Source organism: Eimeria tenella, genomic scaffold (assembly GCF_000499545.2).
Source record: "Eimeria tenella Houghton genomic scaffold, Eth_scaff94, whole genome shotgun sequence".
Classification (NCBI taxonomy): Eukaryota; Apicomplexa; class Conoidasida; order Eucoccidiorida; family Eimeriidae; genus Eimeria; species Eimeria tenella.
In genome coordinates, this window is record NW_013543471.1 from 118667 (window position 1) to 134031 (window position 15365).

General features: G+C 50.3%; 2 protein-coding genes across 2 annotated transcripts; one reads left to right on the forward strand and one right to left on the reverse strand.

Moving 5' to 3' along the window:
• Positions 1-1608: 1608 nt before the first annotated feature.
• Positions 1609-4725, reverse strand: ETH_00013515 (uncharacterized protein; the record flags this gene model as incomplete). Its single annotated transcript, XM_013378693.1, has 8 exons — positions 1609-1622; positions 1777-1866; positions 2036-2108; positions 2213-2296; positions 2444-2517; positions 2745-2829; positions 3055-4113; positions 4231-4725. 8 exons carry the CDS (start codon positions 4723-4725, stop codon positions 1609-1611), a joined length of 1974 nt encoding a protein of 657 aa, XP_013234147.1.
• A 4736-nt stretch (positions 4726-9461) lies between these two features.
• On the forward strand, positions 9462-12999 carry ETH_00013520 (zinc finger (C2H2 type) protein, putative; the record flags this gene model as incomplete). Its single annotated transcript, XM_013378694.1, has 6 exons — positions 9462-11431; positions 11535-11702; positions 11879-11963; positions 12078-12123; positions 12386-12463; positions 12656-12999. The coding sequence occupies 6 exons, from the start codon at positions 9462-9464 to the stop codon at positions 12997-12999; spliced, it is 2691 nt and encodes an 896-aa protein (XP_013234148.1).
• Positions 13000-15365: the final 2366 nt, after the last annotated feature.

Genomic DNA, 15365 nt, shown 5'->3' on the forward strand with positions numbered 1-15365 from the left:
AGCAATCCTGGAAGTAAATCGGCTTCCAGCTCGCTGCCTATGCAGTGGCGATTCCGCATACGGAAGGCAGCAGGAGTTAATTGCATCTTCCTCCGATGCGACCCTGAACAGTTCCATCGCTTGCCATCTCACAATACCCTTGCAAGAGAAACCCCTTCAACAGATGCTACAACTGCGACAGCAGCAGTCCGGGCGCGCAGCACAGGTAACTTAAGATCGACGGTGGTGGCCCGCTTCCACGAAGTACTTTGAAGCCGGTTTCTTTTCGGGTTTAAGCCTTTCCGAGTCATCATTCTCCGGATTTCCCGGGAATCCTTTGCGCCAAGAACGTGCATGTCGACCACGAAAATTCGGCCTGCAAGCTTTTACCACTGTGTCTGGTTCTAACGACGTTCCTTGGCCTTCTCCGTAGCTCACAAATCTCGACCATTCTTCTGCAAAAAATTTGACCAGGACAGACCCGGATCCCAGCAGTCAGGTGTTGTGTTCCTTTGGAACCTTCATATTGCCGCTTTGTGCTCCGCTCTTTGTTCATTCCTCTCAGAGCCAACTTAACAGTGTCTGGCGCGCTTTTAGGGCAACGTTTTTGTCTTATTCCAACGCTTCTGTCGGTCAGAAACACAGCAACGGCCTCAAACCAAAGCTAAGACTTCACCGAATCTACTAAACAAGTCTTTGCACCTGTTGCGAAGCGCTGAAAGGGCTCCGCGAGGTCCAGCCACAAGGGCATCGCCGTTTTAGGCGATCGTGTGTTGCTGCAGATATGTACATTAACATCAGTGAGCTCGCAAGGGCGCACGCCAATGAATACGGAAATGCCTCGGTGCATGCAGGAATGCAGAGTGCTCTAGACTTGCAGCACCTGTATGCAGCTGGGAAAATTCTATATCAACATGCAACAAACGTTGGTACAGCCGTTGCTCAGATGCTGCTACCGCTGATCTTTTGGGGTTGTTCGTTTGGGCTAATAACTCCATGCATTACTATAGCTTCAACTCGTTATACCTGTGTCTCGTCTGAGCAAAAGCCAAAATGAACGGAGACCTGTAGTGGTAAAACTATCCTCTAGAAGTCTGGGCGATGAAAAATCAAGTACCCTTTGTTAGGACATGAAAAGGTAGTGGCGCTTGTTTGGTACAAAAAAGAACCATGCGCACTGACCCACGAAGTGAACTTAAAAAAGCAACCAAGAGGGGATCTGCAGCTGCAGTTTGGTCCGTACACGACAGGCTCGGCGTGACTCAGGGAATCAAGATATCTCGGATCATTTGAGACCCATGATAAATACAGGAAGCCGCAAATTTCGTACGGCCTTCGCATCGTTGAAAGTAAAAATTCGGCTTGTTGCACTTGCAAGGAAAAAGAAAGTCGCAAGTCAGCTTGACGGTGGCGACGCATCAATATAGATGCTTCATTCTGAGGCCACACCCTCTGGAGTCCCCAAATTGACATGCAAGCTACGTGTGAGTAACGTGTATTTTCACGCCGGATAAAAGAGAGCACATCTCGTATGTGTTCCTCGTATTCGTTCATTCGTCTTCGCGCTTGCAAGAAATGATAAATAAAACACTAGCAAGGCATAAATATGAATCCACCGGACGAATGACTTTAGTCGTCTGTGGCTGAAAAACAACAAGCGCATCAAAAACCTTTGCAATTGCATGTGCTGCGAATCATGCCATTATGAAGATGTGTTTCTTGTCTACATCCAACTTTGGAAGATATCAGTGGCCCTTTACACAGGCAACCGCAAGCATTACTTTCCTAAGGGCTCACCGTAAACTGTCACAGCAACTTTGCCCTTGCAACGGGAAGCCGTCGGCCTTTTGAGCTCGAAACAAAAACGGTTTGCTTCCCCTTTCGGCGCTGAAGTACACATCAAATACTGCTTTAGTCATACACACTGAACAACAGACTCATAACTTTAAAAACCAGTACAGGGCATTGAAACATCCGCCGATTGTTGGAGCAGTGGACACTCCACAGAGGCTACCCGTGAAGCTTTTGAAAAAGCTTTGCTTGTGGTTACGCCTACCGCCAAAGTCTTGAATTTGGCCGAAAAGCGTCACAATCAAATCCTCAACCAGCATTTGGACATCTCGTCTGAACTGCACCCAAGCAAAACGCAAACTCCACACCAACTTGCAACGATTTTGCGAGGCCAGTTGGTGTCTAGACAAACCGTTACCGTAGAGGGAAAAAAAAAGCTAACCCGTTGGGCGTGCCTTCCGTCGAACCCTTTTTTAGGCGCTAATACCGTCCTAAGACGGGTCCACATGCTTGAAGTTTTCATTTCCTACACATAGGCACACAACAATTGATATGCTAGCAGCATCACCAATCTCTACCAAGCAGAGTCTTTGGGATGCGCATGTTGACACGTGTCTGCATGCATATGCAAGAAGGATGCAGTTCAAGAAGCCGGGGAAATCGACCAACTTACAAGCTCCTCCACTACAATGTGGAGAGTAGCCGATATGGTGCCGTTTGGGAGAACACATGGAGCGTGGAGACGGTCTGCAGGGAGTTCACATCGATTCGCAGAGATTGGAGCTTTGCTACAGAGCAAACTCTCGTAAATTGTCCGTAGGAAGGAGGCCCCCTAGTGTGTAGAGCTGGAGACAGAGTCAGTTGCATCCTTTTAGAATGTTCTCCCCTTCCAGGCCTGGTGCTGATTCTGTGCTGCTGGCAGTGCTTTAACCAAGTGCCATAGGCTTAGCAGGTCGCTGCATCACAGGCCTTACTGGAGACTCGATCCGGATGGGCCGAACAAAGACTACTCGCAAGCCGTCCAAGGTCCTTCAGCATATCCCGCAAGGCTTGGTTCCCCTGGAACGAGCAGAACACAACAGCAAATGGCAAATAGACGGGTACCGGCCGCTGAGCTTGGAGGCCTGCTGCAACCAAATAAGTCAAACCGACTGCGAGCTGAAATCATCCTCATCGCACGTGTTTCTAGCTGCAACAAACGCGGAAAGTCTGCTTGCAGCTAGTAGCCGTGCTCATCCTATCGCTTAGATATGCCTCGTTCCCGCTGCTGCACTGTAGGCTTACTGCTCCCTTCCCGATACGTGGAAAAGGGTAATGCTCCTCCAGATCTCTGTAGTGAGGCGATTCCGGAACCCCAATCATCATAATCGAGACGTTAGCAAAGTTAGCGCGTACCGATCGGCCGTCACCCATGTCGGCAGAGAATGTACTGCGATCTGCAGCCCTGACTAGTTGAGTTAGTGTCTCGGCAGATTCCAAACTTGCCAGAAAAGCCACTTCTTGGTCATTCTCTTCGACATCCATGTAATGGTGATATCCTGTTTCCGTGTCGTCCTGTTCTTCTGAATGAAAGCTTGCCCGGAAGAGTCTATCATTGTTGTAAACGCCGCTGACATTATCACTGTCCAAATCATCCGGCCGATTGTACTCTCCAAAATATAAGTACATGTCCGCCCATTCATCGCCATATTCGTATCCGGTGATAAATTCTTGTGCGTCTGCATCTCCGCTAAAAGGAAATCCTTGATCAGACAGTTGGAGAGCAGCAAATCTACTGCTGGCGTTGCTGGCAGCCGCATCCACATCTTTTTCTGTCTCTAGAGAACCAGTTCCTTCTGATGTACCTTGTCGAGCAGCACTTGAACCGGGCGGCAACGAATCATGTCCCTCAATGTTGGGGGCATTTCCGGGAGTGGCATCTGGTCTTGTTCCTCCCTCTCCCGCAGCTGCCCGCAAAAGAGCTGCGGCAGAAGTTGTCCCGGCTTGCTGCTGGCTCAGCTTTGCCCCTGTGCCATTCGTAGCATCTGGAGTCCCCACTTGTTTTGACAAAACATCTGATCCAGAAGTTTCAGGGCGTCGTGAGCTGCTGGGGAAGCCGCTGGGGGTACTAGCGGCGGCAGCTGCTGCTTCTCCTGCTTTCGAAGAAGTTGCGGGTGCAGGCCCTTCGAAGGACTGCGCTCCGCTGATGCTGCCAAAGCTCCCTCGGAAGATACTTCTGGACATTGAACCTATGCTTGGAAACCAAGTTGCTGATTCTGCATCTATCCAAAAGGTCCACTCCCTGGAAGAGCGATCAGGACCCGCTTCTGTTGCGCGACCGCAGTACTCTTCTTTCCTGGGGATCTGAGTCAGTCACAGGCAAGCCATGTAAGAGGCCACGTACACAAATCCGATAGTACGAGCGAGTCAAATATATCTACTAGTTTTATAGAGGACGGACACTAATTGGCCCATACCCACCTGTCGGGCCCTTTCTCTGCTCTCTTCGTCCCGCGGGCCCTCCGCGAGGCGACGACGAGACCTGGAGGAAAGTTCGGAGAGACGGAAGGCACATTTCAGCACGAGATATAGGAGAGCACTCGAGACAAGCAGTCCTAGAACAACAACAGCTCGCCAATACGTCGCAACTCGGGGCCGTTGCGGCTTTGGTTTGAGGTACGGAGCCCGGGAGAGTCCATCCAACCCAAGAGCTTCTGTAGCGCTAGTTAGCCAAGAATAAGCTTCTGTTGTTTCCATGGGTGATGCCTGAAGAAATGCATAGCTGGCGGCCACGCAGAACCGCAATAGCGCACTATCGTGTCCTGCAGTGACTCTCTCGAATTGGGGATACCAGGCTACTAGATCTGCCACATGCGTTTCTTTTGCATCGCAAGGCACGCAAGACCAAAGGGGACTTCCTCTGTGAAGATCCTTTTCCGCTAGCCGTGAGCCACAGCCACCTGCCGCCGAAAGCATGTAAGCAGTTTGATTTTGATATGGGCCCGAAGACACGAAAGGGACAACTACTGCAGTGCAATGCGCCTGAAGACTTGCCTGGGTGCCGAAGCCAATAGTTCAATGCTTGGTTTCGTGAAGACACTTGTGGGGAACGAAAGGCTCGGTGGAGGACCGCGAGCGCTCGTGGTTATATATTCCGCAGTAGACTGTCGCTATTGCTGGCACCTACAAATGTTGTATAAAAGCTGCGCTCTATCATTCGGGCGCGTCGTTCCAACGGCGGGGCTGCTGCTGAATCCGCAAATGAGGAGCAGTGTTAGTCTATGCGTTGCAGTGGGCTCGAGGTGAGTGCTCTCATACCATTATTCAAGTACTCAGAACACGTATACTTAGCTCTAAGACAAAAGGTCAATCCACTTTGCAGTATCTTTCATCTCGATGTGTGCTGTTTCTACGTTTGTTTCGCGTGCGTGGAGACAAGGTGCGCGGAGCGGGGCCCAGAGAGAATGGATCTGGTGCTAAAGAGACTAACACGAATTGAATGAAACCAACCAAGAACACCCTTTTCGTTTCAGTGATACTGATAATCTTATTTGGAGATTGCTCTTAATGCTCAAAACAGCAATGGAGTTTCGTAGCTCTATTCAACGCCGATTTCTGCTATTCCCATCTCAACTTCGCGTACTCTGTTATCTTAGGTGAGCTCAAGGACATCGCGGAGCAGTTCTCGACTGACATCCCACCATTCAATCCTCCTTAATTTTTTATCAGCTTTATACGGTCATCCGAGCATTAAACACACTGATTTCAAGTCCAAATCATTAGGTACTAATGCGAGGGGAAGTTCGAGCACACGCGAGGGGAGGAAAGTGGCTCACACATCGTGGTGTTGCTCTTTCTTCCAGTTTATATCACTCTAAGACGTGAAATATGACGAAGGTAAATGCTATCTGAGGGGAAAACGGTGAGCAGTGGGTCAAGCTGCCATCTAAGCGGAGTGGTCTCGAATTACTGGACTGCCCCAATTACTGGACTGCCCCATCCTGTGATTCACCCAAGCCGAAATTCCTTTTTGAAAGAAACAATAATTTGCTTCTTAAACATCATCAATATTCTGTCTGCGCTGCACAGATAAAACTAATGCCACGGCCACCACTGCAACAGTTGCTGTCACCGCCGATCGCTGGTGCGCACCAGCATGGCAGACAGTATGAGGCTGTTAAAGCTCCCCATAAAGGAAACGACGAACAACCAGCACGAAGCATAAGGCACATCTACTGAACAACAATATGAAGCACACAACTCAGCCACGGCCTGACACATTTCATGCCACGCTCCACACTAACGTGGACATATAACAAAAAAAGCCAAAAGCCACCCCCCCTTCGTCGGTCGATTTAGGCTTTTTGCTGAATGGTGCACATTAATGCTGATCTGGGATATACATTTTGGTGAAATACGGAGCTAGCAGCCACCAGCTATGCCCATCAAGCGAAGCGAAAGTTGTGGTTGCCGCAGAAGGACGCAGGTGTGGAGGCCTATATACGTGTCGCTGCTGGGTGCTCAACCGCTGAGTACATTGGCACCTTCCCAGTATGGCTGAATCAATAGAGGACTCAAGGGTCCCACCATGCCCCAGAGTGGTAATAACAGGCGGCAGTGCTTGAGCATGGAAGGCACAGCGAAGTGGCTCTGCGCAAATGGAAGGGAGGCCCGGAGCTTGGTCTTGACCCCTTTAACGGGGAAGCAACAAGCATATGTGGTGCTGTCTACCATGGGGTAGTAAATCGTGCCATTTGTTTTGGGCAGGGCCTTTCTCGCTAAACAGGCAATACCAGAACACGCAGAGCTTTTGTCTAGACACTGCTTTCCGCACTGAGCTTCTCCTCCTAGCCTCAGATACGCTCCACTCCTTATCTTACAACGTGTCTTCCTTGAATACATTGGTGTCTACTGACTCTAATCATGCAAGACAACTGACTAATCGTATTTTTTTCCGACTCATTTCATATTCATTAATATCTATACTACAGATTCACTATTGTTTGTAGTAACGAATTTGCTACTTTTTCAATCCTTAAAAGCGCTTCAGAATGCATTTATTGTACTAAACGAGTTTAGTCATGGCTCAGCAAAAGAGCGGAAGCCAGTAGCAGTGCAGCGCAAAGTTTCACTCGAAAGTAAACGGATCTGTTCCAAGCCTTGTAACGAGTGAGGGTCCAGTTTCAGTGCTGGTGGACCTTTATCCTGGGAGGGTTTCCAGCTTTAGTTAGCGGTCGCCTATCGCTTAGCACTTGCTGGGCCCATATATTACCCGGGTATACAGGCTGATTAGTGCAGCTCCACAAAACCTTGTCCTCCCCTGGGCCAGAAACAAATAGGAAAAAATTTTACCTATCTAGTTAGCTCAGCCCTCTTAATCAAGAGGAAAGGCACCTGGCTTTCTTTATGAGCACCTCATAATCCAAGGCAGAAAAGCTCAACAAGCGCTTGAAAATGTTTACCTGCAAGAAAGCTCATAAGCTAGTGCGCTGCCAGGCCTACACGGCCTACACGTACTACCAGTATGCAGCCAGCTGAAAACAACTATGCAAGCCACACGAAGGATCACACGATGCCAGCGCAGCAGAGGGATGCTCAACCACAACAGAAAGCCTTGCACAACGCAATGACTGACTGAAACCCCTTGTATGTACTGCACCCCGCATAGCAAAATTAATCGCTTTGTGCAAGCAGTGTTTTACTCTCCTTAGAGATGGAATACAAAGCCACTCAAGAGACACTCTTGATGGGCTGGCTCGTACCGCAGGTCGACATTCTGCAATGTGGCAACTATCGTCCCCCGTATTGTGATCTGTTTGTTTTTCACACGGATGCCGGTTACGTAAGAGCAAATTTGCAGAAAAGAAGGCCTCAATTCGTCGATAAAACAAGGTAACTGAATAGTCTGCACCTCCCAGTGCTTGAGCTCTAGGAATGGCTGTCATTTCGTGCTGAGTGCAAGCATTGCAACCCAAGGGAAGCAGATAAGTTAAAAGTTTTAAGAGCACAATGGTTCTGACTAGCTCTCTTATTACATTGCCTTTGTCACATTAAGCAATCATTTTATGCTTGGCGCATCGTTCAAATAAGGAGCCAAGGATCAAACTTTCGATCATTGTGCTCAGCGCTGGCAAACGCGTAAGAGGCCTGATTGTGTAATTGTTTTCGACGAAGTATATACTTGGCTGTACATCCCGCGTTCTAGTACATTTCTTGATATGCTCATGCCTGTGCGTGTGTATTTATGGGCACGAGTATCAAAGCATGCAAGCAAGTCGTCCATAGTACTCTTGCTTCAGAAATTGACCCAAATCCCGAATTTCTATGCATGGACACTGAGTCAGTTGCCTGTGAGGACAATGAGTCAGAAATTACTGGCGACACTATAGGGAACAAGCTGAGACAACAAAAGTAGAGAGCATGGCCTCCCCGAAGCTGTACGCATCATTTAGCACGTTTGTTTCTGAGTTGCTGAAATGGGAGCGCCAACGTGCCCAAAAAAAGGAGAGTGGCAAGATAACGGGTCCAGAATGGTTGCAGTGTACGACTCATGTATACGGACATATATGCAAGGATGTATAAACTCTGTAGGTAAGTGCTCTGTTTAGTTATAGCTGGTGGGCAGAATGCCATTCGCACTGCCAAGAAGAGCTTCTTCGGCACAGCCATGAAGGCAGCAGAAGCCCTGCAACGATAAACATATTTAGGTCAGTGGAATAAATTGAGGATCTGAACGCTGGTTTTTTGTGAGGTTGGGTTGCTGCTATCTCAGCTGAGCAAAGGGCTTCTACATCGATAGTGGCATCCACTGTGCTGCTTGATGACAAAGAGTTTGGAACGACCCCGCGAGCCAGGCTCCGCTCGCATTGCAGGTGGTCAGGGAATATCTAGTGCAGAGGGTACGGCGTGACACTACTAGCGAAGTGTAGCCATTCGGTGCTCTATAGTGGTGTGACTTACGTTTAGTTAGACTTCCCCGCTCCTCCATCTTGCTAGGGTCCAGGTTCGCCTTTGGTGCCCTACACTCCCTTCAAGGAGACTTTTCTACAATTTTGCAACTTCCCTGGAATCCATTTCCAGGGTGTCTATAAGATTCCTGCACCGCCACCATTGAATCGGACTAACGTTTTGACAAATTCTTCACACGCAATTTTTGGCAAAAGAATATGCAGAAGATCAGCAGCAATAAAGGCGCAATTATCTCACTGCATGCAAATAGGAACAGCCATTGCTGTGGGGCCCCCAAAATTCGGAAGGCCCTCGTGGGCCCCCACGTCCTTCGTAACCCCCGGAAACTCCGGCAAAAGAAGAAATGCAAGGCTGATACTTAGTTGGGAAGCAACTTCTGAAGTATGTTTTTAGCCCCTTTAAATAATTTTCCACACCTCTTAGCAGCTTGCAAAGGTGGCACCAGCGGGCGAAGGAGCATCGAGACCAGCGGCTATGTTGCTCGGTTCCTGTTGCTCATGTTAAAGCAGCAGCTTAAAGAGTCAAACAAGGAAGGCAACGTTGCCGTTGCGGCTACAACTGTAACCTAGCGGCTGAAGCAGAACCAGCAACAGTGACCCAGGCAAGCGATGAACCAGCAAGTAGAGTTGCAGCAGCGACAACGAGTCCCGCACCAGGTGTTAAATTGAAACATCAGGAGCGCCTAATATACAGAACGCAGCACTGAAGACCTGCAGTCAAAAGCACTGAATCATTGGGCCTCCATGGGGGGCCCCTCAAGTGGCAGGGCTGCCCGCCAGCGGGGCCAAGCTCTGCGCGTTTCGTACGGGGATCTTGCTGCAGGGCCCCCTGTAGCAGCAGCAGCAGTAGCGCCCGCTACTCCTGCAGGAGCATCTGCTGACGCACCGGACTCCAGGCCTTGGGAGACGCAGAAACAGCTGCCGCAGCGGCAGCAACAGCAGCAGCGGCGGCAACACCATGAACTTCAAAACAAGCGCAGAAAGCAAATGCATATTCAGCAACAGCAACTAAATCAGCGCTCCAAGTCCCAAGAGCCGCGCCAGCAGCAGCAGCCCATGCAGCACCAACACAATCAGGGTTCTAGCATTTCACTACTCCTAAACAACCGCAGCAGCGGCAAAAGCAGCAGCTGCAGCAGTTTTTGTTACTCCCCTCCTACACAAGTAGTGTTGGGCCCAGGCATAACCTACGGGTACTCTAGTCAGCAGCAGCAGCATCAGCAGCAGCATTTGCAGCAGGTGCAGGACCAGCAATTACACCAGCAAATTGCTCCTCCACCGCCGCCGCCGCCTCCTGGAAGTCCTCTAGTGCAGCAGCAGCCTCTAGTGCAGCAGCAGGCTCTAGTGCAGCAGCACTCCACCCTGATGTTGCAGCAATGCCATCCACAAATGCACCAAGCACCAGCGCAGCAACAATCGCTGCGGCAGTTGATACAGGAGGAGCACGCAGTGCAGCACCCACTGCAGAGGCAGCCGCACCAGAAGCAGCAACAGCAAAAGATGCAGGTGATGCTCCAGCAGCAGCCACTACAGCAGCAGCCGCTACAGAAGCAGCTAGAGCAGCAGCAGCCACTACACCCAATGTGCCGAGAGCCTTTGCAACAGTTACAGAAGCAGCAGCAGCCGTATATGCAGCAAGTGTACACGGAGCACACGAACACGCAGCAGCCGCTCCAAAAGCCAATGCAACAGCTGCAGCCACAACAGCAGCAGCCAGCGCCCCAGCAGCAAATGCAGCAGCAGCAGCAGCAGACAATGCAGCAGCAGCAGCAACCGCATCAACAATCATTGCAGGAAAACTCACAGCAACGAGAGGTATCGCAGCAGCAGCTCCTGCAGCAGCAGCCAATGCCGCAGTGTCCACCGCAGCAGCAGCAACAGGCAGTACAGCAACAGGTACTACATCAGCTACTACAAGTTCAGCAGCTGCAGCAGCCGCAAGAGCCATTGGTGCGGCAACCACTACAGCAGCAGCAACTGCAGCGGCAGGCTTCAGCTCAGCAGCAGACGCAGTTGCAGCAGCAGTGCTTTTGGCCGGACGCAGCGGCTGCAACAGCCCCTTCACAGCAGTGGCAGAAGCAACAGCAGGAGCAACCTCAGCAACAACAAAACCAACAGCAAAATTGCAGAGGGCAGCTGCTGCATCATAACCGGCAGCAACAGCAGCACAGGGAGCAGCACCAAGGGCAGCCGCAGCAACAGCTGCAGCCCCCAATGCAGCAACAGACGCAGCTGCTGCAACAGGATATGCAGCACCACCTTCAGCCTCTTCACAAGCAATTGCAGCTCCAGCCCCTGCAGCACTGGCCTCAACAGGCGCAGCAGCAGCAACAGCCTCAGGTGCACCAGCAGCAGCTGCAGCAGCCATTGGTCGTAGCACCTCCTCCGCCGCCTCCCCCGCCTGCTGCGACTTACAGCGTGAGCAGCAATGCCAGTTGCAGCAGCTTATGCGGCAGCATGCACATCCTGAATTGCGGCCCGAAGCAGCAGCAGCCGCAATACCAAGCACAGCAGCAGCGGGAGCAGCTCCATCAGCAGCAGCACATGGGGCCACCGGCGTTCCCCCTGTGCAGCACGAGAAGCCCTTCCAGCTGGTCTTCTTGCCAGCCGCCGCCGCCGCCGCCTTTGGCGCCACCGCCGCCGCATAATTGTATGAAGGCTGAGGGGGGTGTCTTAGCGTCTTCTTTGCGGGAGCGGAGAAGCAAGAAGTGCTTGTAAGCGCAGGCCGCGAACTTTGGACTTTGCATGCTGCACTGAGCTGTGTACACCAGGGTTAGTAAAAGATGAGCACAAGGGAGGACGGCGTTGTGTGTGCAGCGAGGGCTTCGTCTGCGGCCCTTGTGAGAAAAGCTTCTCTTCATTAGCTCGTCTGCAAAGGCACGAAAAAGAGGAGCACATCTGCTGTCCACACTTGGGGTGTACGTACGCCGGGCCGCCGCACGCAGTTTGTTTGCACAAACTTCGCCACATGAAAAACCGCGAAGGGTGAGCAGGCTGCGTGGGCTGCGGCTGCGGCTGATGCTGCATGGGTAATGTCTGTTGTTGTTGCGGGGCCTGCTCCATGCTGTTGCATGCTGTGAATAGTGAATGGTGCTATTCGTTGTTGCTCGTGCGTGCGCCACGTTTGTTCGTTGCTGCTGTTACTCTTGCACCGTGTGCAGGGAGAGTATTGTTGATAGCCCATCGGAAGTGGCGCTATGGCTGTCTGCGAGAAAGGCCTCATATCCCAAAAAGCACAAAGCTGAAGTACGTCTTATTATCAATTCACGGCGCACTTCGTAGAACTGAGCACAATACTGTGTTTCAGCTATTAGGGCCTACGCTTTGGGACGTGGCTTCTGCTTGTGCTGACCGGTGCAGGAAACGGACATGAATGTTACAGAACAACGAAAGAGTGTCCTAGAGAGTCCGCAAATGCCAAATTATAAATATTAATCCCTGGCCGTTCACTGTCTTGTTGTTCTGTATCTTTCATGCTCATACGGGTCACGGATCAAAACAGGCAGAAGCTATACAGTAACTGATTTGAATTGTAGATGCCCGAAGGCTTCGATTTGCGTCGGCTTTTGTAAGGGCTTCGATACACCCGTTTGAGGCGATAGGATTTAGCGTCTTTAGCCTGCGGTTAAGGGTTTGAGGGGCGATGGATCTTGACGTTATGTTTTCAGCAATTCTACGAAACTCGCTCGCTAGCAACTCAAATGAGTACGCAGGACGCCTTCCTGACTCATGGTTTTCCCCTTATGGTGGGCATTAGAACGTGCAGGCTGCTGCCTCAGCTGTACACTCAGAGCCGTAGACACTGAAAAGCAGCTCTGACAACATAGGTTACTGCTTTGAGGCTTTGCTTGGCCTATTCGGTCGTCCTGTTTGTTGCGAAAGGATAGGTCTAACATATTTGTTTCTGCTGCTGCTGTCTGCTGTATGGGTTGCTTCAGACAGTGGCAATCTTTGGGGTGTGCACACATCCCAGCTTCGGCCGCCGCAACAGTTAATGTTCCGTCCTCCCCTGCGGCTGCTGCTACAAGCAGCAGACCGCCGGAAGTGGGAAAGGAAGCTCCTCGCCGCCCTGCACTATTTGGTGCAGAATGACTTTTTTTCGGAGCAGCAGGATACACATCGGCGGGAGCAGGAGGAACGGCAAAGGATGGAACACCTAGAGCCGCAACAGTGCCCGCTGCAGGAGCAACAGAGCCCGCTGCCTTCAGACAAAGGCAAGGACCAGCAAGACGATGCGGACCAGCAACATGAAGAGGGAGAGCTTCGACTTGAACAGGAGTAGCAGGAGGATATTGGATAAGCAGCAACGGCAAGAGAGAACGTTTGTTTACCAGCGGCAAGAGAGAACGTTTGTTTACCAGCATGCGGAAGTACAGATGCAGCATCAGGAGCTGAAAAGGCAGCGTGAATTGCACGACGCCGTGCAGCAGGTGTGTCACGTTCTGCTCCTGCAGCTGCAGGAGCGCTGTGATATGTAGTAACGCCAGTAACAGCACAGCGCAGTGCAGCGGCAACAGCGATGGGGCAACACATTATAGCTTGCAGCACTGGAAGAGCTGCTTCAGCCCAGCATCAAGAGGAACAGGCCTTGTTCGGAAAGTCCCAGATGCGTTTTTTTAATCTTCGTAGCGGTTGCAGCAGCAGCTTTTTTATTGCTGCTGCATGTTGCGGTCTAGTTGCTCTATGTATACTATGTGGGAGGACAGCCACTCATAGCATGAAGTACCAGCAACAGGAAAAGAACAGCAGCAGCACCCACAGTTGCTGCGGGTGAGGGTGAAAACAGTCCTTTCGTTTTATCGTCCTTTTATAGCTTTCCCTTAGTGCCAGTTTTTCCTGTTGCATTTTTTTATCATCTACAACTCAGTATTTGCATTATTTTAAGTGCTTCTGTCTTATCAAAGCGCACAGAGCTTCGTCGTTTCCGTCTTCAAGATGACGGATAGTGGCGGTGTATTCATGTGGAGCTTCTTGAAGTAACGGGCCACCGAGAAAAGATGAGAAATATGCAATTAAGGGAAGGATCTGCACAACGTTTTTGTCCTGATCAGATTGTTGCCTCTGGACAGATGCATAGACCAAGCCTAAAGAAAAATCAGACGTCCTCCGTAGTGGTCCCTTCAACTGGTCGTTGCTTGGAGCCTTTAGACTTGGCTTGATGTAAAAGCACTTGCTATGTGCAACACGGAGATACTATGGGTTTGGAACGGTGCAACAGTGACTACAGGAGAGCGAACCGCATTTATGGCGTCGAAGCAGAGGCACACAGCGCCTTGCGTGGACTACATCACATTTAACAGTCACTTGACACTGCTACTGTAGCAAAGAGAGCTGGCCCGTATATGTGCCTCAAGCACGCGTGAAAGGTTTCTGCTCTGGCGCCCATGCAAGGGAAAACGCCATGAAGTACGAATGAGCTCTGACGAGCAGTCCTGATTCCAGGCACATGGATACTTAGAGCGCAATGTGGCGCAACCTTCGTAGTGGCATCCGTGAGACTGCGCTCACTGGTAAGCATGCTGGCGTGCTAGTCACTGAGAAAGTGGCAGCAGCGAAGAGCATTCCCACTAAGAGCGCTATAACGTTACTTAGAGGCTATGCATAGGCTGTATCAAAGCAAGCGCAGATGAACTGACACTTTGATATGTCCCAAGTGTTGCACGAAAAGATCAAGGACTAGCGTAAAAGTCCTTAAGCTGATCGCAACAGGAGTGGTAAGGCGGACAATGCTAATCGAGCAACAATACCTCGTGTTACGGACCGGACCAAGCCTCTCTTTAAGCAGCGCACATGCTTTGCAAGCGTCTTGAAAAATGTAAAATGGCTGTTTACTTTGTAAGCAACCTTCTCCGAAAGTTGCACATACAGCTTCTTTCCTCCATGCTCCTTGCTCTGTCTGCCGCCGCAAAAGTGCGAAGAAGAGAGCGCTTCTCATGGAAGTACCATTGCTCCTGTCCGATCAGGACAATTTGAAGCAATTCCCTCTTGGGTCAAGCATTGCTACTTGCTACACAGATATTTGTTTAAAGTGGAATCAGCAGAGTACGGTTAAAAGTAGACGTCGCCACTCCAGGCAACTCCATTTGAAGAGTTATAGGGAACTACTGCTGCACTTCAGGCCCTCTTTTCGGTCTTTTTCCCCCTTGTCTTCACATGCTTTGTTTTAAATATTGATGAAAGTGCTACAGTATGTTAATTTGCTGCATTACTCTCTACAAAGTAACTTTTCCTATTTTGTCAAAAAGGAAAGTCTTTCTTGCAATATCAGACGTATATGCATATATGGCTAAAATCGTTTTACGCAGAATGGTTGAGCTGCCATTTGCATTCCCGCTTTATGAGAAGAAGATATAGTGAATCAAATGACTGTAAGCTGGACTGCAGAACATTTTTGAGTTGTGACCAGAAGGAACCATGAACCATGCACGCCAAATTCATGGGCGCATGAGATGTCCAGGACGCAGATGAATGCAGCACCCCGCTGCGCTTTGCAGCGTGCTTGCAGTTATTGCAGTCACTAATGCAACCTCTTTCAAAATCTTTCTTGTTTTAGTTTCTCATGCGCCTAGAGTGGAGGATCACTCCCACTGTGTATTATCGCTTGGTTTGAATATGTTGAAGTAATGTTGTGATTTATGCACTATTTCA